The sequence below is a fragment of the Schistocerca cancellata genome, chromosome 1 (assembly GCF_023864275.1).
Source record: "Schistocerca cancellata isolate TAMUIC-IGC-003103 chromosome 1, iqSchCanc2.1, whole genome shotgun sequence".
NCBI classification, from domain to species: Eukaryota; Metazoa; Arthropoda; class Insecta; order Orthoptera; family Acrididae; genus Schistocerca; species Schistocerca cancellata.
The window spans coordinates 7,692,142-7,715,735 of NC_064626.1; the positions used below are offsets into that span (position 1 = coordinate 7,692,142).

General features: G+C 41.4%; 1 protein-coding gene across 1 annotated transcript in view; it reads right to left on the reverse strand.

Annotated features, from left to right (window-relative positions):
• LOC126163903 (ovarian-specific serine/threonine-protein kinase Lok-like) overlaps positions 1 to 23,594 on the reverse strand; it is a 229,738-nt gene that overhangs the window by 77,786 nt on the left and 128,358 nt on the right. Inside the window, exon 5 of the mRNA XM_049920194.1 lies at positions 18,757 to 18,960. Within this exon, the coding sequence (XP_049776151.1) occupies positions 18,757 to 18,960 (204 nt within the window). The remainder of the gene's footprint in view (positions 1 to 18,756; positions 18,961 to 23,594) is intronic.

The following is a 23,594-nucleotide window of genomic DNA, read 5'->3' on the forward strand; positions in this document are numbered from 1 at the left end:
AGCAACTTGGCGAAATAAACCGCTCCGGAGATCGGTGAAGGGAAACGACTGAATAGCTGGCCGAGGAAGAGAGACTGCAGCCTTGGCCGCCATTACGGCCGCCTCATTCCCACAGATACCAGCGTGTCCCGGGAGCCAGAGGAACGCCACTGAGACGCCCCCCAGGTGGAGCAAGCGCAGACAGTCCTGAATCCGGTGGACCAGAGGGTGCACAGGGTAAAGAGCTTGGAGACTGAGGAGAGAGCTGAGAGAATCGGAGCAGATAACGTACTGTATCCGCTGATGGCGGCGGATGTAGTGGACAGCCTGGAGAACAGCGTAAAGCTCCGCAGTATAAACCGAACACTGGTCGGGAAGTCGAAAGTGATTTGGGGTGTCGCCAACAATATAGGCACTCCCTACACCTAATGATGTTTTCGAGCCGTCGGTGTAAATAAATGTGGCGTCCGTCATTTGTGCACATAGAGCCGCAAATGCCCGACGATAAACAAGTGTAGGGGTACCATCCTTGGGAAATTGACAAAGGTCACGGAGCAGGCAGATCCGGGGACGGAGCCAAGGCGGTGCTGTACCCCAAGTTGTCAAAAAGGTTTTCGGAAAGTGGCAGGAAAGAGAATGGAGCAATTGACGGAAGCGGACTCCCGGGGGTAGTAGGGAGGAGGAGCGGCCTGCATACCCTACATCAAAGGAGGCGTCGAAAAAAAGGTCATGGGCTGGATTAGCAGGCATGGAAGACAGATGGCTAGCATAACGACTCAGGAGGACTGCTCGCCGATTGGACAGCGGAGGTTCAGCAGTCTCAGCATAAAGGCTTTCCACAGGGCTAGTGTAAAAAGCTCCAGACACTAAACGTAATCCACGGTGGTGGATAGAGTCGAGACGCCGAAGAATAGACGGCCGAGCAGAGGAGTACACTATGCTTCCATAATCCAATTTCGAGCGCACTAAGGCGCGATAGAGGCGGAGAAGCACCACTCGGTCCGCTCCCCAGGAGGTACCATTCAGGACACGGAGGGTGTTAAGCGATCGCAGACAGCGAGCCGAAAGATAGGAAACGTGGGAGGACCAGCACAGTTTTCTGTCAAACATAAGACCCAAGAATTTAGCGACGTCTGAAAACGGAAGGTTGACAGGACCTAGATGTAAGGAGGGCGGAAGAAACTCCTTACGTCGCCAAAAATTGACACAAACGGTCTTACTGGGTGAGAAACGGAAGCCGGTTTCGATGCTCCACGAGTGGAGGCGATCGAGACATCCTTGAAGACGTCGTTCAAGAAGGCTGGTCTGTTGAGAGCTGTAGTAGATCGCAAAATCGTCCACATAGAGGGAGCCCGAGACATCAGGAAGGAGACAATCCATAATTGGATTGATGGCAATGGCAAACAGTACAACACTCAGCACGGAGCCCTGGGATACCCCGTTTTCTTGGGAGAAGGTACGGGAGAGAGTAGTGTTCACCTGCACTCTAAATATGCGCTCTGCCATAAATTCGCGAAGAAAAAGGGGCAGCCGACCTCGAAAGCCCCAAGAGAATAGTGTGCGGAGGATGCCTGTCCTCCAACAGGTATCGTATGCTCTCTCCAGATCAAAAAATATTGCTACTGTTTGGCATTTCCGGAGAAAATTGTTCATGATGTAAGTGGAGAGAGCAACAAGATGGTCAACTGCGGAACGATGCTTTCGGAATCCGTATTGGGCAGGTGTTAAAAGACTGCGGGATTCCAGCCACCAAGCTAAACGGTAATTCACCATACGCTCCAAAACCTTACAGACACTACTCGTGAGAGAAATGGGGCGATAGCTAGAGGGGAGATGTTTGTCCTTTCCAGGTTTCGGAACAGGAACGACGATAGCTTCCCGCCATCGTCTGGGAAAAGCACTGTCGGTCCAAATTCGATTATAAAGGCGAAGGAGGTAACGCAGACTATGTGTTGATAAATGCAGCAACATTTGGACGTGGATACCATCCGGTCCTGGGGCGGAGGAGCGAGAAGAAGAGAGTGCATGTTGGAGTTCCTGCATGGAGAGAACAGTATTGTAGCTTCCGCGATTTTGAGAGGAGAAAGCAAGATGTTGCACTTCCGCTGCACATTTCTTCGGGAGAAACGCTGGCGGGTAATTTGAAGAGCTCGAAATCTCAGCAAAGTGCTGACCCAATGAGTTAGAAATTGCGACGGGGTCCACTAATGTATCATGGGCGACAGTGAGTCCAGAGACCGGGGAGAAACTAGGCGTGCCTGAGAACCGTCGAAGCCGACTCCAAACTTCCGAGGAGGGAGTGTAAGTGTTAAATGAGCTAATAAAGAATTTCCAGCTTGCCTTCTTGCTATCGCGGATGACACGACGGCATCGCGCACGGAACTGCTTATAGCGCATACAGTTGGCCAAAGTAGGATGGTGGCGGAAAACGCGAAGAGCACGCCGCCGCTCACGTATTGCGTCACGGCATGCCTCGTTCCACCAAGGAACTGGGGGGTGCCGGGGCAATTCGGAGGTGCGTGGTATTGAACGTTCCGCAGCTGTAAGAATAACGTCTGTTATATGAGTGACCTCATCGTTGACGCTAGGAAAGTGACAGTCATCGAATGTCGCGACAGATGAAAAAACTGTCCAATCGGCTTGGGCAAACTTCCAGCGTCGCGGGCGCATATATGGCAGTTGAGGCTGCAATCAAAGGACACATGGAAAGTGGTCACTTGAGTGTGTATCATCAAGGGCGAACCATTCCAAGCGTCGTGCTAGTGGAACAGTACCGACCGCTAGGTCCAAATGAGATAAATTTGTTGTGGAGGCAGACAAAAATGTAGGGACCCCAGTGTTGAGGCAAACTAGATCCGCTTGGTGAAGACGTCTAGCAATAGTGAGCCACGTGGACAAGGATGTGGAGATCCCCAAAGCGGGTGGTGGGCATTGAAGTCCCCAACCAGCAAATAGGGGGGTGGAAGCTGACCAAGAAGATGAAGGAGATCAGCTCGTGCCATTGGTGTGGACAATGGAATGTATACAGTACAAAGAGAAAACGTGTATCCAGAAAGGGAAAGACAGACAGCGACAGCTTGGAAGGAAGTGTTTAAGTGGATTCGGTGATAATGGAGAGTATCATGGAGAAGAATCTTGAGTCCTCCATGGGCTGGAGTGCCTTCAACAGAGGGGAGATCATATCGGACGGACTGAAAATGAGGGAGAACAAAGCGGTCATGGGGACGCAGCTTTGTTTCCTGAAGACAAAAGATGACCGGCGAGTAGGATCGTAAGAGGATAGACAATTCATACCGATTGGCTCGAATGCCGCGGATATTCCAGTGGATAATGGACATAGGGTGAACAGAAAATGGACGAATGTGACCAAGGGTGCAGTCAACTCAACGACTGCTCAGAGCTTGCGACCGACAGCATGGAATGGCATTCAGCCGAAGGCAGAAGATCCTGATCTATAGGTTGCTCAGGAGCAGCTCCTGCCACCAGCGATCGGCCGGTTGATCGGCCGCCAGCATTGTGCCTCGGCGATAAAGAAGACGGCCGATGGCGATTTCCGCCAGGTGGTGCTGTAGATGGGACACGCCTTGGCGGGGAAGGAGATGAACTGGGTTTCTTTGTAGCCTTCTTGGAAATATGATGTTTAGATGAAGGAGGAACCGATGGTTGTGAAGTTGGGGTACGTAAAAAATCTTCACGAGTATGCTCTTTTTTCGAAGTCTTGGTGTCTGACTTTTGGGCTCAAGATTTAGCAGAACCCGATGAAGGGTGAGCCATAGAGTGGGCAGGCGAAAGTGGTGAGGTTGAACGGGCGATTTTTGCGCTGGCTGATCTGACGATCGTGTCACTAAAGGTGAGGTCGCAAGTCTGCGTGGCCGCCTCCTTTGTTGGCCGAGGAGAATCAAGGACAGTGCTGTATTTTCCTGTCTGAGGCACGGTGGGTTGTCGACTGGCGAATAATTTTCGAGCAGCAAAGGTCGACATCTTTTCCTTCACTCTGATTTCCTGGATGAGCTTTTCGTCCTTAAAAACGGGCCAATCTCGAGAGGAAGCAGCGTGGTCACCCATACAGTTGATACAGCGAGGGGATGGAGGTGGACAAGCACCCTCATGGGCATCCTTGCCGCACGTAACACATTTGGCCGGATTGGAACAGGACTGGCTGGTGTGACTGAACCACTGACACCGATAGCAACACGTAGGGTTTGGGACGTAAGGGCGAACGGAAATTCTCTCATAGCCTGCTTTGATCTTCGATGGGAGTTGAACTTTGTCAAATGTCAAGAAGACAGTGCGGGTTGGAATGATGTTCCTGTCAACCCTTTTCATAACTCTATGAACAGCCATTACGCCCTGGTCAGACAGGTAGTGCTGAATTTCTTCGTCAGACAATCCATCGAGGGAGCGTGTATAAACGACTCCACGCAAGGAATTTAAAGTGCGGTGCGCTTCAACCCGGACAGGGAAGGTGTGGAGCAGTGAAGTACGCAGCAATTTTTGTGCCTGGAGGGTACTGACTGATTCAAACAACAAGGTGCCATTCCCTAATCTGGAACTATACTTTACAGGACCTGCAACTGCGTCGACACCTTTCTGAATAATGAAAGGGTTGACCGTGGAGAAGTCGTGACCTTCGTCAGACCGAGAAACAACAAGGAACTGTGGCAACAATGGAAGAACTGTCTGTGGCTGAGACTCAGTGAACTTACGCTTGTGAGCAGACATAGTGGAAGGTGAGGAAACCATTGCGGAAGAATCCCCCATGATTACTGGCGTCTCCGATGGCGCGCTCCTCCCTTGTGGGGGGCCTCTCTGAGGGCACTCCCGCCTTAGGTGTTGTTCACACCTCAGGTCACACCTCCCGACGAACAGACGGAGGGACCAATCGGCACTTTCGGAAGGTATCAGCTCGGGTAATCACCCCTCCCTGGGCCTGGCCGTTACCAGGGGGTACGTACGTGTCCTGTTGCTAAGAGGTCAAGTGTGTTTTCACAACCGTTTACTATTCGTGTGGGCTCAAGAACTAAATGCTCGAAATAATTTTCAGAAAATGCGTTAACACAATTTTGGATGATGATTTATGCGTACCTCTGGATTTAACATGTATTTCTGCCAACATATCGAGGGCAAATTGAAGTCGCCACCAATGCAATGAAATGCACAATTGTTTTTTTCTTACGACGATTTGGACACAGTAAAAAATCTATACATTGTTTTATATGTAAAAACCTAGAATGGTAATATTGACACTCACAGTGGCTGCGAGTGGCAGCAGCAATGCTAAAAAAGAGACTGTTGTACATTGTATCTCTGGCTTTGTCAGCTGTGTTGTCTTTCTAGTGGGACGAGAGAGAGGTAAATATTGTTGTATGAAAGGGATAGTCCGCCATTGGAATCAGAATTGTGACTTTAATGTTTGGTGTCTACATAGAAAAGATGGAAGGATTAAAAACTCTTAATTCGAAAGAGTGCATCTTGATGAACAAATAGCGAATATAATCATCGTCAAAGACAACAAAACAGGAAAAGGTAATTCATTCTTTTAAAACTTCACATTGGACATTATATATGTTTAAGTCTTCCCAGCGAGATTTACATCCTGTTACAAAAATAATTTCAAGAGCCTGCATCGAATTTATAACAACACAGATCAAAACCAGTGACGAGTGACAGTGCCATCTTTTCTCAAAAGTAATATTCAATAGCCCGAAAATGGATTTATTCTCACTACAATGATTAAGGACCTGCTGCCATTTTCATTCCCCTCCCATTTTTCTTTGAGATTGTGCAAAACCATCAATGCTAAATCATCGATTGCCACAGCTGTGGAGTCCCAGGATCGACATTGCTGAGATTCAGAAGAAGAATTCTAACTCCAACGAATCTCTATTGCTGGAGATACAACAACAACAACAACAACAATAATAATCATAATAATGGATGGCAGAAAATTGTAATGAAAAGAAATCTGTCAGATCAAGAGTCCACAAAATGGAGACGATGTTTCAGTTAACAAAAAACCATTTACAACAAAAAGATTCTCTCGTGGAACTGCAAAATACGACACTATGCAACAGTAATTAGACCCGAAGCTCTCTACGCATCTGAGACCCTAAACCTTCAACACAGAACACTAAAAAAGGAATTAGAAGTGAAAGAACGTAAGATAATGAGGAAAATCCTAGGACCAAGAACTAAAGATGATGTGCTTTATCCAAAACCCAATGCAGAAATATATAAAAATATCTCCAAAATAACAGACACAATGCGCATGAGAAGAATCCAATTCATGGGGCACTTAGAAAGAATGGACTCAAACAGGTTAACGCACAAAATCCATACATTTTTAAAGAACAAAACTACAAGACCGAACTGGTACAAACAGATGGAAAAAGACCTGAGAGAATTAGGGTCTCCAAATCTACATGATAGAAATGAAATCAGAAAAATCACAAACACATGGGGTTTTGAGGAAGAAGAGAGAAAAACTAACCGACATACGTGGTCTACGCAATGAAAGCTAGCCCATTCGTTGTTTATAAAGGAATACTGGGCGAAAAGGAAGGCCAATAAATATTAATTACGCGTGGTCCTAAGTGATCCATCCACGAATAATAATAATAATAATAATAATAATAATAATAATAATAATAATAATAATTAGTTATTTTCAGAGGATCTTCAAGATTTTTGTTAGGGAAAGTCCTGCATTTAACTTCACAAACATTCATTACATTCTCTTTTATTTTGCACAGTCAGAGAGTACAGTACACATTCATTCAAGAGATAATTAGTCCTAATTTCAGCTAACTTGGGGAAGGGATATTACAGTGGCCAGAGAGAGAATCCGCTGCGTAAGTTTGATGGGCTTTTTGAAAGACTGTAAGCAACTAAAACACCACAGTAGAAAATGTTCAAACTGCCGTGGAAGTTGTCTGAAAGTGATCTGTGACAGATTTCCACAGTCACCTCTACATCTGCATCTATATTCTGCAATCCATCTTATACAGTGCGTGGTGGAGGGTACCTCGTTATCACTACTAGTCATTTCCTTTCCTGTTCCATTAGCAAACAGAACGAGGGAAAAAATGACTGTCAATATGCTTCCGTATGAGCCCTAATTTCTTGTATTTTGTCTACATGATCCTTACACGTAATATAGGTTTGAGGCAGCAGAATCATTCTGCAGTGACTTTCAAATGGTGGTTCTCTAAATTTTCTCAATAGTGCTCCTCAGAAACAATGTAGCCTTCCCTTTGGGGATTCCCATTTGAGTTCCCAAGGCATCTCTGTAACACTTGCATGTTGTTCGAACCTACAAGTAACAAATCTAGCAGCCCACCTCTTAATTGCTTCAATGTCTTTCTTTTTCTGCTTATCCGAGTGGTGACATGGTTGCCTACCGCATAGTGGGACCGGGTACGATTCCCATCCAGATTGGAGATTTTCTCTGCTCGTGGACTAGATGTTGTGTTGTCATCATCATTTCATCCTAATCACCGGCATGCAAGTCGCCCAATGTGGTGTCAACTGAAATAAGACTTGCAATTGGCAGCTGAACTTCCCCGGATGGGGCCTCCTGGCCAACAATGCCACACGCTCATTTCATTTTTCCCACAGACTCAAGCAGTACTCAAGCATAGATTGCACTAGTGTCCTATATGTGGTCTCCTTTATAGATGTTCCACACTTGCCTAGAATTCTGCCAATAAATTGAAGTCGACCATTGACCTTACCTACCACAATCGTCACGTGCTTGTTCCATTACATATCGCTTTGCAGTGTTATGCCCAGATATCTAAATGACGTGACCGCATCAAGCAAGATGCTACTAACGCTGTATCCAAACATTACCAGTTTTTTTCTACTTATCTGCATTAAATTGCATTTTTCTACATTTAGAGCTAGCTGCCATTCAACTCACCAACCAAACAACCGCACATTGCTGCTCATCCTATCCAAAAATTCATTTATGGATATAGTTAATAATAGTGGACCTACCACACTTCCCTGGGCACACCAAATGATACCCCTGTGTCTGATGAATATTCGCCATCGAAGACAACATACTGGGTTCTATAACTTAAGAAGGCTTCAAGTCACTTATATATTCGTGAACCTGTTCCATATGCTCATACCTTCACTAACAGCCTGCAATGGTACACCGTGTAAAATGCTTCCAGAAAGCAAGAAATATGGAATCTTGTCTGTTGCCTTTCATCCATACTTGGCAGTGTATCACGTCAGAAAAGGGCAAGCTGAGTTTCGCACCAGTGACGCTTGCTAAAACCATGTTGATTCGTGGAAATATGACACTGTCACAAGAAAATTTATTATATTCGAACTTACAATATGTTCAAGGATTCTGCAGCAAACTGAACTTATGAACATTGCTCTGTAATTTTGTGGGTCAATTCTTTTGCCCTTCTTATAAACGGGAGTCACCTGCACTTTTTTCTGGTCACTTGAGAGTTTGTGCTGGGCTGGAGATTTATGACAAATGCAAGGTAAGTAAGGGGCCAATAGCATAGTGCACTGTTTGAAAAACTGAATTGGAGTTCCATCTGGACCTGGAGACTGACTTGTTTTCAACTCCTTCAGCTGCTTCTCTGCGTAAGGGGTGGTTATTATTATGTCACCCATATGGGACTCCGTTCAATGGTCAAACAACTTTACATTTGTACAATTCTACTGTGTGAAAGATTTATTAAACGTGAAATTTGAAACTCTGTCTTTCATTTTGCTACTTTCAACAGCCACACCAGAATGACAACATACAAGTGACCAGATGGAAGCCTTAGACACACTCAGTTATTTTACATAGGACCAGAATTTTCTACAGTTTTCTGCCAGATCTTTTGCTATGATATGACGCTGGTAGCAGTTGTATGCTTCACACATAAACCATTTCACTCGTGCACAAATCACTAGCAACCTTTGCTTGCCGTCAATTGTGCCTTCTACTCTGAACTGCGAGTGGAACAGCCTCTGTTTCCTCAGCATTTTCTGAATTTCATTGTTGAACCACGGTGGGTCTTTTCTGCCCGTATTCCACTTACTTGGCACATAATTCTCTAGATGATGATTTACAATGTGCTAAAACTCTGACTGTAATTCTCCTGCATCAATCATACTGGAACTAAACTCAACTACCCTTAGACATTCTTTAAATGACTAGAACTATCATAGCAGAACCAAGCAGCTTGTAAAATCATCCAACAACTAGCCTGGTTTCACCTAGGCCGGTTATACACGACCAGATAACTTTATTGTTACACTCAACTTCGACTTCAATAGAGAGAATATTTTTGTCAACTGCAATAAACACTCCCACTCCTGTGACCACCTGAACAGATCTTTAAGATATCTACATGCAAAAAACTAAAAATTAATTTGCCACATACTGAGTTCATAAGCCTGCAACAAAACCATATATATAGACACACACACACACACACACACACACACACACACACACACACACACACACCCTGGGGTGAATTAAAGTACAGTGTGTTTCAAAAAGGACTTTAGAACTTTAAAAATTAATATAAATTTGTTGAATGAAGATATAGAGCTGAGTTTAGTGTCATTTTGTAAGGAAGCACATGGACATTTTTACCTTAATCTGAAGACGATGTATGTGGCTTCTGTTGGTTATGATGCATACATCCCATCATAAGTCAATTTCTTCCCAAACTCGCTGCAGCATTGCAGGTGTAATGTGGTCAGTGGCAGCGTAAATTCGTGCTCTCAGGTCAAGTAGAGAAGCCAGCACAGGAGTACAAACACAATATCCTTGATGAATAAAAAAAGGGAAGGTCGAGTGGTGTCAGGTCTGGGGAACATGGGGGGGGGGAGGTCATGCAACTGGCGCATCACGGCCAATCCATTGACCCTGAAAGCAGTCACTGAGAAAATCCCAGATGTCATTAAAACATTTATGCCACTCATAAATTGTAGGCCTACTACGAGATCTTTAGCGTACTTTGTACGGAAATTATACTGAACTGCTGTTGCCGAATTTGATTCTTCAAACCAAAACACACAGCTAGCATGCTCAGGCCCAGTGAAGGCAGCCATCTTTTAACACAACTGCCGCTAGCATTCCTGAAGGTGCGATTCAGCACTAGCGAACTATGCAAGACAAAAATGTGATATATTTCTCTACAAATTGACACTACAATCACCTCTGTAGGTATTACAAATTAATTTACGTGAATTTTCAAAGTTGTAAAGTCTTTTTTGAAACACCCTGTAAAGTAATGGGCAGGGGCACTATAATGGAATAACGACATTAACTGCTGGTGGGTAATGTATTAAACTAAGATAATGGGCAGGGGCATTATGTCAGTAGTGTGCAGATCAGTTGTGAAATCGGGTCAGTCAGGGGTCGAGGCAAACATTCGCAGGGAATGGAAAAATACAGGTTCGAGTCAGTCAGTCAGTCTCAGTCACAGTCATGCACAACTTTTCAACTTTCCCCCAATTTAATTCAATGCCCACTAGCAACTAATGTCATCATGCCTTTGATTAAAGAAGACAATAAAATTTCACATGGCCTTACAGTAGTTCTACTCATGGGCTAACCATACATAAAACTTCACAAGCCACTGTATTTTCAACTCTCAAGACAATGACTAAGAGGAGACTGAAAAACCAATTGTGCTGCTAGAATGTTTTTACTGAGTTGTTCTGATTGCTGCGAGCTCATTTTGAACCCCGTGACCACTTTCAAGTTATCTTCAAAAAAAATCAATCCCGAAACACACATTTTTGTTACTTACAAATTATAATTTTGAATTACTTACATACTTAGCACATCATTATTGCAAGTGCTGTCGAAATGTTAATACAGGTGGAGATGCATTAGCTGTCAGTTTATGCAGGTACTGCACACTACTTTTAAGATGGTCAATTATTTTCATGTTTGAACGCTTTTCATGATGTAGTACGGTTACAACTTTGGATTGTTATTCTATGGGTTTGCTGGAGTTATTGTTATGTCTCTGATTTATATTATGGGTTTGTGAGTAGATATAATCTTCATTCTGTTTATTGGTACTATGGTTATGTCTCTTAATATTAATCTGTGAATTTGTACGATTTTGTTATCTTTTGTTTTGTTTATTGGTGGTGTTATCTGTGTTTCATTTATTCACCCAAGATCGATTTTGAATGATTTCAATAAAACTGTCAATATAGTTTTTATGTTTTAATTAAGTTAGTTCATTTAAGAGTTGGTTGGGATATGTGCGAGTACGAGTGTAAATTTCCATTTCTTTGAGAAGATTTAGTGTCGGGCCCTTCAGTGTTACGTGCAAGATTTCTATAGCATGTTCTAACTGGTTTACGTGGCATTTTCTGTTCTGATGTGATTAAAGTCTGTGGATTGGTTTGTGTCATTATGTCTTTGTGTGTTCTTAATATCATATTTTGAAATTTGTCTATTTGGCCTATATAGAATTAGTCACAGTCGCTGAATTGATTATATATAGACCGGCATGAGTGTGGATTGGTGGTTTTGTGTCTTCAGATCGGACTTGTGTTTTGATGATGTGTACAGTGCACAATGCAAATCTTACTATGGTTTTCTTTAATATTTTCTTTAACTTGTCAGATGTGGGTATCACATATGCCTGCAGCATGTAGGTGATTTTTTTTTTCCTCTTTTCTTTTGGTAAGTTTTGTGTCATTATGTATTATGTTGTGTACTGGCTTTGTGCAATTTTCATATAGTTGGTCTACTATAGTGGGGTTATAGTTCTTTGTGTTTGCTATGTATTTTGGTGTACCTGTACCCCGGGATCTGTTTATCTGGTTTGGAAATATGTGTATTTGTGTATTCGGGATGGCATGAATATGCATCTATGATGTTGTCTGATGTGGTATGTGTCCTGTAAATTTCGAATTCATGCCTGTTGTGTATGTTTTTTATCATTAGATCTAGGAAATGAATGGACTTTTTATTTTCTAGTTCTCTGTTGAATTTCATATTTGGGTGCAGATTGTTTAATGTATTGTGGATGTGTTGTATGTCTCTGTCAGATCCATCTATTAGAAGCTGTGTGTCATCTACATAACGAAAGTAGTATATGATTTTATTAGTCCCTTGTTTGTAGGGCTGAATAGTTCTCATTCAAAGGTATTGAGAAAAATATCAGCGATAGCACCTTCTATACTGCATTTCATGGCGGCTCCGTCTTTATGGTTGTACAATTGTTATTAAATTCGAAATGCTTCTGGTTGAGTACTAGTTTCAGTAGCTCTATTATTTCTAGTATTGCTGAGACTGGCAGTTTTCAGTATTGTACATGGTTGTTTTCTGTTATATCAACTCTTTCATTTATTGGAATGTTGGTATACAGGTTTGTGATGTCGAAAGATACAAATTTTCCATTCTTTGTTATTTGTATGTCTGATTTTGTGGTAAGTTCTGGTAAGTGTAATATTTGTTTGAGAGACTATTTAATTTTTTGATAATTGTGTAGGTTGGATTATCTATCCAGTTGACTAGAGGCCATATTGGAATTTGGGGTTTATGGATCCTAGTCTGTGTGTGAAGTGTGGGTGTTCTTGGGTTCATAGAGATGTATTGCTTTTTCTTCCCAATCAGTGAGAAATGTGTTGCTACTGTTGTGGTACTAGTTATATTTAACTGATTGCAACATTTAAAAAAAAAAAAAAAAATAACCATACATAACTCATACGACTCCTTTACTAGAAAATTAAACAACAGAACAGCATATAAACAAATCAAGAAAAATATAAGTCAGAAACTGCACCAGAGATAATAATTACAAATGGCAATCACTCGCACACAGCATTATACTGCATGTAACATTACTTTTTATTACTTTTTTGGTTTCGGAAGCGTATTTGTTAGTTGGTTTTATAAGTATTTCTGTAATATTGTTTCCCGTCAAAAATTCTAGTACTGTTCTTATGTAGTCATTTTGTTTCTTTATTCAAAGGCTATTCCTTTTATCTGCTTCGATTGCTGCTGCTTGATGTATGAGTCATTTTTGGTTAATGCTTCTGATTATTTTAGGAACCCGTTGAGGTTGCTTGTTTGTTTTGAGGACTTCGGTGAAAGATTTTTTTTATGATTCATGAAGCTTGAACCTGCAATAACAATGTGCTAAGAACATAAGTAATTAAAAATTGTAATAACATCTTCAACTTTTGTAGTCCTTCAAGACGCTACAAGCTGGAACCGCGTGACCGCTACGGTCGCAGGTTCAAATACTGCCTTGGGCATGGATGGGTGTGCTGTCCTTAGGTTACCGTATTTACTCGAATCTAAGCCGCACCTGAAAAATGAGACTCGAAATAAAGGGAAAAAAAAATCCCGAATCTAAGCCGCACCGGAAATTTGAGACTCGAAATTCAAGGGGAGAGTAAAGTTTTAGGCCGCACCACCAAATCGAAACAAAGTTGGTCCATTGTAATATGAGAATCAATTTAGGTCGAATGAATGACGATACAGCTACAGTAGTTTGGTTCGAGTCGTAAGCTTAGCAGTTAAGCTTTACCAGGTAGCCATTGCTATGCGTCAGGCGCTCCGTCCGTATTTATACGGGTACCCTTCCTTTTTCACGTGCTTCGTCTGGTTTGAATCGATTGCTTATTTTGCTTTGATCTGATGAGTGCTGTTTTTTTTTTTTGTTATAGGTGTTTGCGTCACTCTAAGCTGAAAATGCATTACTGTACTGTGTCACGCATTGTTTGTCGCATTGTGATAGTGCGTGTTTACGGCCTGTCGCCGCTCGCGGCATGGCTTGCTTTTGTGCGCGCCACCACCGCTTACAATTAAAAAAAAAAAAGAGAGAGTAATCGTCTCATTAGCGAAACAATGGCAAGAGACTGCTATTTGTTGTTACTTACACTGCTGCTTTCTTTGATAATGATCAACAAGAACCAAATAATAGACTGCGTATGATAGAACATGTTCTGAATTAGAGTTAGGCGAAAATGTTTCTCCGTTTGAAAATCTTTGCGGTCGCTTCTTTAGTACATCAAATTCTGCACAGAAATTAGTCATCTTAGAATTAAAAATCTAGTCAGTTGCTGTGCTTCATTTCTGTCTGTATCACTATTAGGCATAAGAATAATATGAATATAAACATGACACGATACGTACATTCTTCCGCGTTTGCTGTTGTCTCACTCTAGTTTCGTAGTTTATTAGGCAGGCAGGATTTAAATGAGATAGCAGCAAACACGAAAGAATACATGACAAAATGTTGATATTCGTATTATTCTTATGGTGAAGAGAATACTGCATGTGATTAACATTTCATCAGGTTCCTATTAGCAACCATCTCTTCTCACAGGTAGGAAAAAATTCAGAAAGTAGAGTTGGCCATATTGCCAAACACTCCAAACAGTCTTGCATGTCTTTTTGTAGTACATTGAAATTCTGCTACATTCGAAAATGAACAATACAGAATTTGTATTTACTTCGTTGGATAATGTATGAAAATGCAGTGGTCGAAACTCGGGGCGGAGAAAAAAAGCTCGTCTTCAACCCCCCCCCCCCCCTTTTTTTTTTTTAATGTATTTACTGAAGAGGAGCCAGTATTTATCTTTGTGCCTACAAAGCATGCCTGTGTAGTACTACATATAGTCAATGGCAGAAGTTAGTTGTGGCGGCACCTACCAACATTTTTCAGAACTTCCACTTGCTTTGCACTCGATTCTAAGCCGCAGGCGGCTTTTTGGATTACAAAAACCGGAAAAAAAGTGCGGCTTAGATTTGAGCAAATACTGTAGTTAGGTTTAAGTAGTTCTAAGTTCTAGGGGACTGATGACCTCAGCAGTTTAGTCCCATAGTGCTCAGAGCCATTTGAACCATTTTTTTGAAGTCCTGTCTCCCTCAGTTGCATGTAATATACATGCATATACATACACAGACAGGAACAGGAGATGATTGGGAAGTAGCAGCTTAGGGCTCCTTTAGCCACTGGCCTGTGTCTGGCTTCACCGCAGCAGAACTGTTGGAAGGCAATGTCCCAAAGGACCCCTTTCTTGCGAGAGGAGCCAGAGGAGGCTGTTGCTTCTCAGTAAGAGGGGTGGGTGGGAACCACTGTCTCTGATGGTGAGCGGGACGGGGTGGCGTTGCTCCCAAAGTAGACGTTTGGGTAGGAATGGGAGGAGTGCCCCCAAGCAACAAGAAGGCAGATTTAGTCTGGCAGGACCGAAGGCCCACTTTTCGAGGAACAGGTGGTGGGGTTACTGTTGCCAGAGATGGCAACGTTCATCATAGCTACACCATAGGAGATCACGTTCACAGGATTTAGGTGGTCGTATTTCCATTTTGCTTCTGTGTAGGTCAGTCTGTCCAGGTCTTATACTCCATTTTCTGCTCTTCCTGAAAAATGGCACAGTCCGGTAAACAGGAGGAATGGTGCTCTCCAAGCGGACACAAACCGGAAGGGGGTCACAAGGAACTTTGTGTGACAGACGTCCGCAGTCCCGACATGTGGGGCTGGTGTTACGAGAGGACATATGCCCAAATTTCCAATATTTGAAGCACCACATAGGAGAATTAACATATGGTTTAACGTCACACTGGTTTATCTTTTCAGGCAGCGAATCACCTTTGAAGGCCACGATGAAGGCACCAGAAGCAACCCTGTTGTCCTCAGGCCCCCTATACACACGCCTGACAAAGTGTACAAATCATGGCTGTAGATTGGCATGCTACTTGTCATCGGACTGGAGGAGGAGATCTCTATGGAATATAATAACCTGGACCATATTTAAGCTCTTATGTGAGATGATGAAGATCAGAACATCACCCAGTTTACCACAGGTGAAAAATACAAGCAATTTGTCTTGGGGACACTGGTTTGTATTGAGACCGAACCACTCCTCATTTTGAATATTCCTGCTACTTCCCAAAACTTGTCTACTTAGTGCTTAACAAAAAAAGAGGCTTTGTCATTAAAAAGGATTGCCATCAGACATAGTGTAAACCAAGTATCGGGGAGAGTAAGTTTGTCCATTATCATGAGCCCTGCATTCCTTCCATAGCGTAGCCACGGAAGGGAATACTTTAGGGTTGTGTCTCTCAGCATTAAAGTGCTCCTTACCTCACTTGGAGACGTTTGAGGCTGTTTGACCCCCAGCCACCCACTCCAATAAGGGAGTCTCCCCATGGGCACCACCAGCACAGCCTGGCACAATGGCCATTGCCAGGAGTCCTGATTCCTAAGATGACAGGCACATACTCCTTGGCATATGTGGGGAGGTTGCAGCTCAGGTATCAGCAATGTGATCCCTGTGTAGTGAGGGGGCTACAACCAAGAAGGCACATGGTGACCCCTCCAAGACCAGACTGGCTACTGTACTGGATATCAGGTGCGAAAGGTCCCATCACGATCATGGGTGCAGAAGAAGACAGAGGACAATGGAAGTGGATGGTACATCCTGCGAGGTGTCCTCACCCAAATACCTGGATTAGGGTGAAGTTGCAGAAAATCTTAATGCACAATGAGTATATAATGCACCACATAAGGTGTCCTTTCTCAAACTGCCTGCATGTCAGAAAAATTTGAAAGATATGGAGGTCAAATCATAAAAGGGGACCATAACTTATTAGGCTGGAAGGTGGAAGAATCCTTTAGTCACCTCTCACAAACAGTAGGAATACCTAGGGCCTTTTCTAACACCCAAACCTGCAGGGGGGAGGGGCACAAAGACACGTTAAGTTCCAGACAGGCACAATTAAAAGACACTTACATAAAGCATGTGGCCACAGCCTTCATTAGCCAAATAGAAACACACACCATTCACACACAAAGCAAGCACACCTCACGCACACATGACCGCCAACTTCAGCGTGGGCCAGAATCCATTCTGGCCTGAAATGCTGGGTTGGCAGTCGTGTGTGTGAGGTGTGCTTGTTTGTGTGTATGAATGGTTTGTGTTTCTCTTTTGCTGATGAAGGCTATGGCAAAAAACTTTATGTAAGTGTTTTTTTAATTGTGCCTCTCTGCAACTTAATGTGTCTAATCTTTTCCTACATTGTTGATATTCTTCTTAGTGTCAGTAGGTGAATAAATTGCAGCATCATGTTGAATAGACAGCAACGAAATTTTTTTTTGGGCAGGGTGTGGGGATACAAGAAACAATTGCGACTAGGGTATTTCCAGTGCTAGAACCACTGAAAAAAAAATTAGTTGAATATAATTCTCCTCTTGAAATGTCTTTCAGGTGTTGAAGTATATGCTTGCTATTAGTTTGTAATGTTTCCACAAGACTCGGCTTGTGGTTTTTCCTCAACAATTCTTCCTCCAAATCAACCGAAGGGTAATATCTGCCTGTGGTGACATTGTGCCCTGAATTATGTATGGGAACAACCAGGTATTTCACTACAGCTGCAGCTGAATTTGATTGTTATGGACTATCATTTTTCTTCCCTGCATATGGCACCATGCTGAGAGCATATCTGGTTTTAGAGTGTGTGAGCATTCGCGTAAATTAAATGCTTTCCAGGTTTTTCCTTCAGAAAGACTTTGAAGGGACATCTGGCACATAACAATGACAAGATTTATCAATAACAGTGTACATCCCAACAAAATATCTTGGCAGTAACTAATTCATTTTATCAAACACTTGTTGCACTGTAGCAAACATATCATGCTCCCTGCACTCATTTCACATCTCTCTGTCATCATCAAATCTTACTATTTTAGTAAGCTGACAAAATCTGGTTCTACTCATAGTATCAGTATACACAAACCTTCCTGAAGTTCTGTCTTGATGCTTTTTCACAAGTAAGCTTTATTATGGTGTTAACAACTTCTGGAGAAAAATTCTTTACAAATTATTCTCTTATTGTTCCTACTTTATCTTCTTTTCTCATGCCTTCTCGCTGTTTCTTTATGTTTTATGTTACTCACCTTGTAATATGAGGATGTTTGGATGTAAAATCGTTCCTTCCCTGTGGTTGTAAAATACTTCTCACTGACCCAACCAGCTGTGTCATCATCCACTGCAGGTAACTAGAGCTAGTCTGCCATTTTGCACTCACCAATTCACCACTACCACCAAATTCTGTACATTCTTCTAAACTGCCTAACATTGCTCTTTCATAAGAGAGCTGGGGTACATTTTCAGTCTCAGTTGTCTCCTAACACTGGACAAAACAGCACTGTATAAAATGGAACAAGAGAGAATCAGATGTGAAAGAGAAATGCATCATTGTTAAGACCACTGTTGCTACCCACACACAGAAATTCAGTGCCCAGAGGGTCTACACTGCTGAAATGTTACAATTTATGGAAAAGATATTTGTTGTCAAGTCACATCTACTACCAAGGAAGTAAACTTTATGACAACTTCATTAGACTAAAATTGATGGCTCAAGTTTTGCTGAATAGATTTGTGTTCATAAAATCTGGTTGAGGAAAAAATAAAAAGCAGAAAATAATTTTATCAGAATTTTAAAACATGAAACACCAACTTAAATTACAATATTAACAAAAGGTGGGCACAAGCACAACCCCCCCCCCCCCACCCCTTACTGTAAGGATCAATAAAATCACCCAACATAAAACAACCATCACATGAAGATGATGTCCCAGGAAGTTTTAGTTTTGCAACACGCGATAGTTACATAGAGCGCATGTACACATTCACTGCCCCCCCCCCCCCCCCCCCAACACACACACACACACACACACACACACACACACACACACACACACACTTATGCTTTATCATGTTACTGGTAAGATTGTTTTTGAGACAGAACAAACTATTATTACTTACCTTAAGATCTCTGTGAGTTATTCCTTTTGAATGCAAATACTGAACAGCTACAACTATCTGATAAAATATCAGCTTTGCCTCTGGTTCACCAAGCTGTTCTTTTTTGGTGATCCTGTCAAAAAGCTCACCTCCCTCCATCAGTTCCAGAAACATGTACACTTTATTTGATGTATCCACAATGTCATGGATTGTTATAATGCATGGCTGAAACAAGGATTATCTGTCACAAATCCCATTCATATTCCAAATTAAAATCAAGATAAATGGTCATAAAAAAATTTCACTACCTGTGTTACTTTGCTATTTCATCCACAATTCCACATCGTAATTTAATAAAGCAATTACATGGAAACTCATTTAAGATTTTAAAAAACTCCATCGAAAATTTTTTTACCGAAACTAGACGTTTTAGGCAGATTGCAAAATGGCAAAAGACTGACTGCCATTCATAAGCATGGTATTTGTAAATTCGTTTGACTTTTACCACGCACTATACTGTGGCGTTTATGCCAGTATTACTCCACATTCTACAAACACAATTTCTTCATTGTGGTATTGTCTACAGATCTCGTTAATGTAACAAAATTGGAAAACCTCCATTGACACCAAAAAAGAGAATGGTATCTCGCTGCATAAAGCAAGAATGAATGGGGGACACTGGCGAAGCCACACCCCCCTCTCCCAGCCCCAAAATGGCCCCACACGGAGGCCGATATACAGCTGAGCAGAGGCTCAACTCAGTTTGTGACCTCTGATCAAGCAGACATCTTCATCCCATTAGGAGACGCATTACTTTGTCTTACATTGAACAGTCATTCTGAACTTTGTACTTTGGCAGAAGTTTTTACTAAATATGTGTATCAAGTGATCCTTTAATTTCAAAGACAGTTGCAAATATTTGGCACATACCTGTGGCAACTGATTGGATCAAGTTAAATAAATCTTTTTATCATTCTTGTAATAAAGAGAAAATATCTCATATGCCATAGCTCAACAACACGATCGGCCACAGAAACCAAAACTCCCACAACTATACTGGACAACAGTTGTTCTGTCATGTCGTAACACTAAAAGTACATCAAACTTGCAGGACATAATTACCTTTCAATCAGCTAATACAAAATGTAATAAATTGATTATTGGGAATTATAATATGTATCCTTTTTATATAAAAAAATAAAATAAAAAATAAAAAAAAATAAAAAAAAATAAAAATTATTTGTAATCGGGACAAGAACTCTTCAGAAAATCTGGACTCTTTATTGCCTATTAGCTAATAACTTGTTCTTCTGTGTGACATAAAATTAAATATAGGGTACCCAAAACCAGTAAAGACAAGACAGTGCACATTTCTTCAATCCTTAGATCCTAGCGATTTTTCTCTCTGATCTTGCTACAGCTTTCCATGGCGTGCTTTCTTTTCTGCGAAAGAACAATTACCTCATCAAAGTTCGTCGCTACATGAAAAATCAAAATGTTGTCGTCTAATACTGAAAAAGCTGTTAATACAAATAGTACCCAAGACTGGTGTGGTTACCCGATCTGATTACATGTATTTTGTCACTGTCTGCTAGAAAAATGAAATAGGCCTGCCCAATATTGCAGCAATTGTTACACACACCAAATGAACGAGACTGTTCCGGCAATAATGGTTATTTTTATAACATGACAGAATATAATTCATGAAGTACCAATATCAAATGCCTATTACTCCAACTACATGGAAGAAGTTTTATGTTAGGTAATAGTTTCACATTTCATTCATACTCTCTAGCTTCTGAAGCATGAGGTCGAAAAGTGGTAGTATTAAATTTTAATATAAATTTGGAATCGTCATATTCTTCCATACTTTGAGAGTCTCCATTTCTTCTCCTTACTCATTCTTACAAACAATATTGTCGTCACTAATTCTATAACGATTTCTGCCAGGGTCAATAATTATCCTCTGGTTAACTTCACAAACCTTGCCACAATCACCGGTTTAATGATCCTGAGTTTATTCTCCAGTTCATCATTAAATGTTCATACAATGTGTTTTCCACGCTACTCCCAGAACAGAATTTTAGTGGCTGCTAGCCGGGGACTGTATAACTGTCCCTTAGTAGTGTAGCAGCCTGGCCAAACATTTTCCCTCAAAATTTCATTTTCTTGGATACACACAGAAGATAATACATAATCTTTATAACCTGTTATTCCTGTTAGTCGTTTATTTCCACTCTGGTAGGCTAAATCTGTGGATTTCACTAGTAATTATAACAACGCTGATCATTTGTAAACCCAGTCAACCACACAATCAGCGATCGTCACTCACCCGTTGGGCTTTATAAGGCACAGCTCTTATAGCCCCGTCCCCTTTTATCTGCAGGGAAGTTTATTTCTAGATGCGATGGGGATTCCCTTGGCAGAGACATCACATACATTATGCATGCATTCAAAAATCAACCTACGATTCATTCAGAATTCAACTTAGAATTTGTTCAAAAATCAACAGGGATGCGTTTCAAAATCATATGAGTAACTGATAGACCAACGTGCGCTGGATGCTAGGCGCTTTGTGAAACAAGGTCTTTTTCCACAATTTGGTCCTCCCACCCCACTGAAATTGCCACCCGGGGCAGATACCCCGGTTTGTCCCACACCCTAGTTCCGCATACATGAATCTGGCTGCTTAAGCACACCAGTAAAATTTGCATCTGGCAGCCTGCTGCTACTGCTTATACAGCTAACTGCCACACTTCTGTAGCCAGAAGCGGGAGAAGGTATTACTCATACGCAAGTCAACTGCGCATATGTGTGAGCTCACTCGCAACTGCTGAAACAAATCTAATGTAAACAATTGTGGTGTCATGCTCATTGGAGGCAATCTGTTGTTATGAAGCATTGCACAGTCTTCCTAAAGCCTTTGGCACATTTTGCTGTTGGCATACACATGTATGAGCACTGTATTTTGTTGTTGTATATGGAGCATTTCCGTTGCGACTTAAATTTTCTTTTCTTTTTTTTTCCCCCCCCCTCTCTCTCATTCCTGTTTTGTTGCTGCAGTATTATTCTGCCAGCAGCAAGATACTGTAATATCATTTGTTAGAGTTTTGGTTCTTACCAAAGTTACAAAAATTTAACTGGAAAGTAAAACACTGAAAAATTCATGGAATTCTAAAAAAAAATTCCCGGTTTTTTCCCAGTTTTCTCCCGGGTGAAAAAATTCCCGCATTTTTCCTGGATGTCCCAGTTGTCCTGGGTCGTATACACCCTGGTTTTCACAAATTACTTTTGGCTAGCTGACCACTGATATACATCAGTTAAAATCTATGGCATAAGTTCTGGAATAGTCCTATAACCCAGGGAATGAACATGAGAAAGAAAAAAAAATACCTGGATATTTTCTGGATTTCCTGGTTAAAATACAGTTCACAATGCACTTTGGAAATATCTGTGATGCATGGCAACATGTACTCAGCACTTTTTTTTATTATGAAAGTATAAATACAAATTCCACCAAGCACAGCATGCTTCTGAAGCATCTACTTTGCACTGTGTGATGCACTTTTGACAGCTAACCACTGCTGATGTCATGTGGCCTCACCAGCCAATAGCAACATCACTGTTAAGTAGTGCGATCGCACAAATAGGAAAAGTTAATGGCTAAAATTGACATATATGCAGCACAAACAATGCAGGAAAAAGAGAGGTTGCTGCTTATCACAATGATAACATGCTAAGTTACAGACAAGCACAATTAAAAGACACTTACACATAGACTTTCAGCCACAGCCTTCGTTGATGAAAGAATTTTTTATTTCTTTTAATTGTACCTGTCTGCAACTTTGCTTGTTATTTTCACAGTATGAAGCATTCTATCTTTTCTTACACTGTTTATATGCATACAGTATAGCTACAAGAAAGACAGGTCATCATAAATATTTTGCTGTTTTTTGCCAAGTTTGTGGTTAAGCAGGATCCTAAGAACACAGCTTAAACTGTAGCAGCTGAATATATCTGACAAGCATGATTACAAATTACAAATTTCATTGCTGTGCACTGAACATTTTGTGGGTTCCTTGACTGAGTACCTGTTCCACTGAGCACTTTGGGTTTTCCATAGAAAAGCCAATTACATGTAAAACTGCTCAAAAACTCGCTTCGCGCTTTTTTAAAATAAGGATAATTATACCATTTTCTGTGGTTATTGATGTAATTTGTGATCTACAAAAGATCTAAAATAAATACAAAAATCTAAAACTGAGGCTTAGTCTTTTTTAGCATGCATTACCCTTTAAGATATATCAAACACAAATGAGCCAATAAAATTTTAAATAATGGCATAAATGGCTAGTCATCTGGCCCCAAAATTTTTCTAAGTGGTTGGTCCTCAAAGCATTATGTTTTGAATGAGTGTCAAACGCTCATTGCACTTTCTCACACACTACATTATCCATCTTGTGTAAAAGGAAATTTATTTTGAAAGTAACGCTTCTCGTACCACCATTCGTAATATTTTCCTGTGATCTGTTTAAAATGTAAACAGTTGTGACAATACGCTCACTGAAAGGAGTTTGTTGTTCGAAGTATTGCATAGTCTTCGTCTTAAAGCCTATGACACATTTTGCTGTTAGCAGATGCTTGTGCATGTATTGTGTATTATTGTCATAAATGGGGCATTTTCTTTGCAACAAAAGTTTTATTTTGGTGTTATTCTCTGAATTACACTCCTGGAAATTGAAATAAGAACACCGTGAATTCATTGTCCCAGGAAGGGGAAACTTTACTGACACATTCCTGGGGTCAGATACATCACATGATCACACTGACAGAACCACAGGCACATAGACACAGGCAAC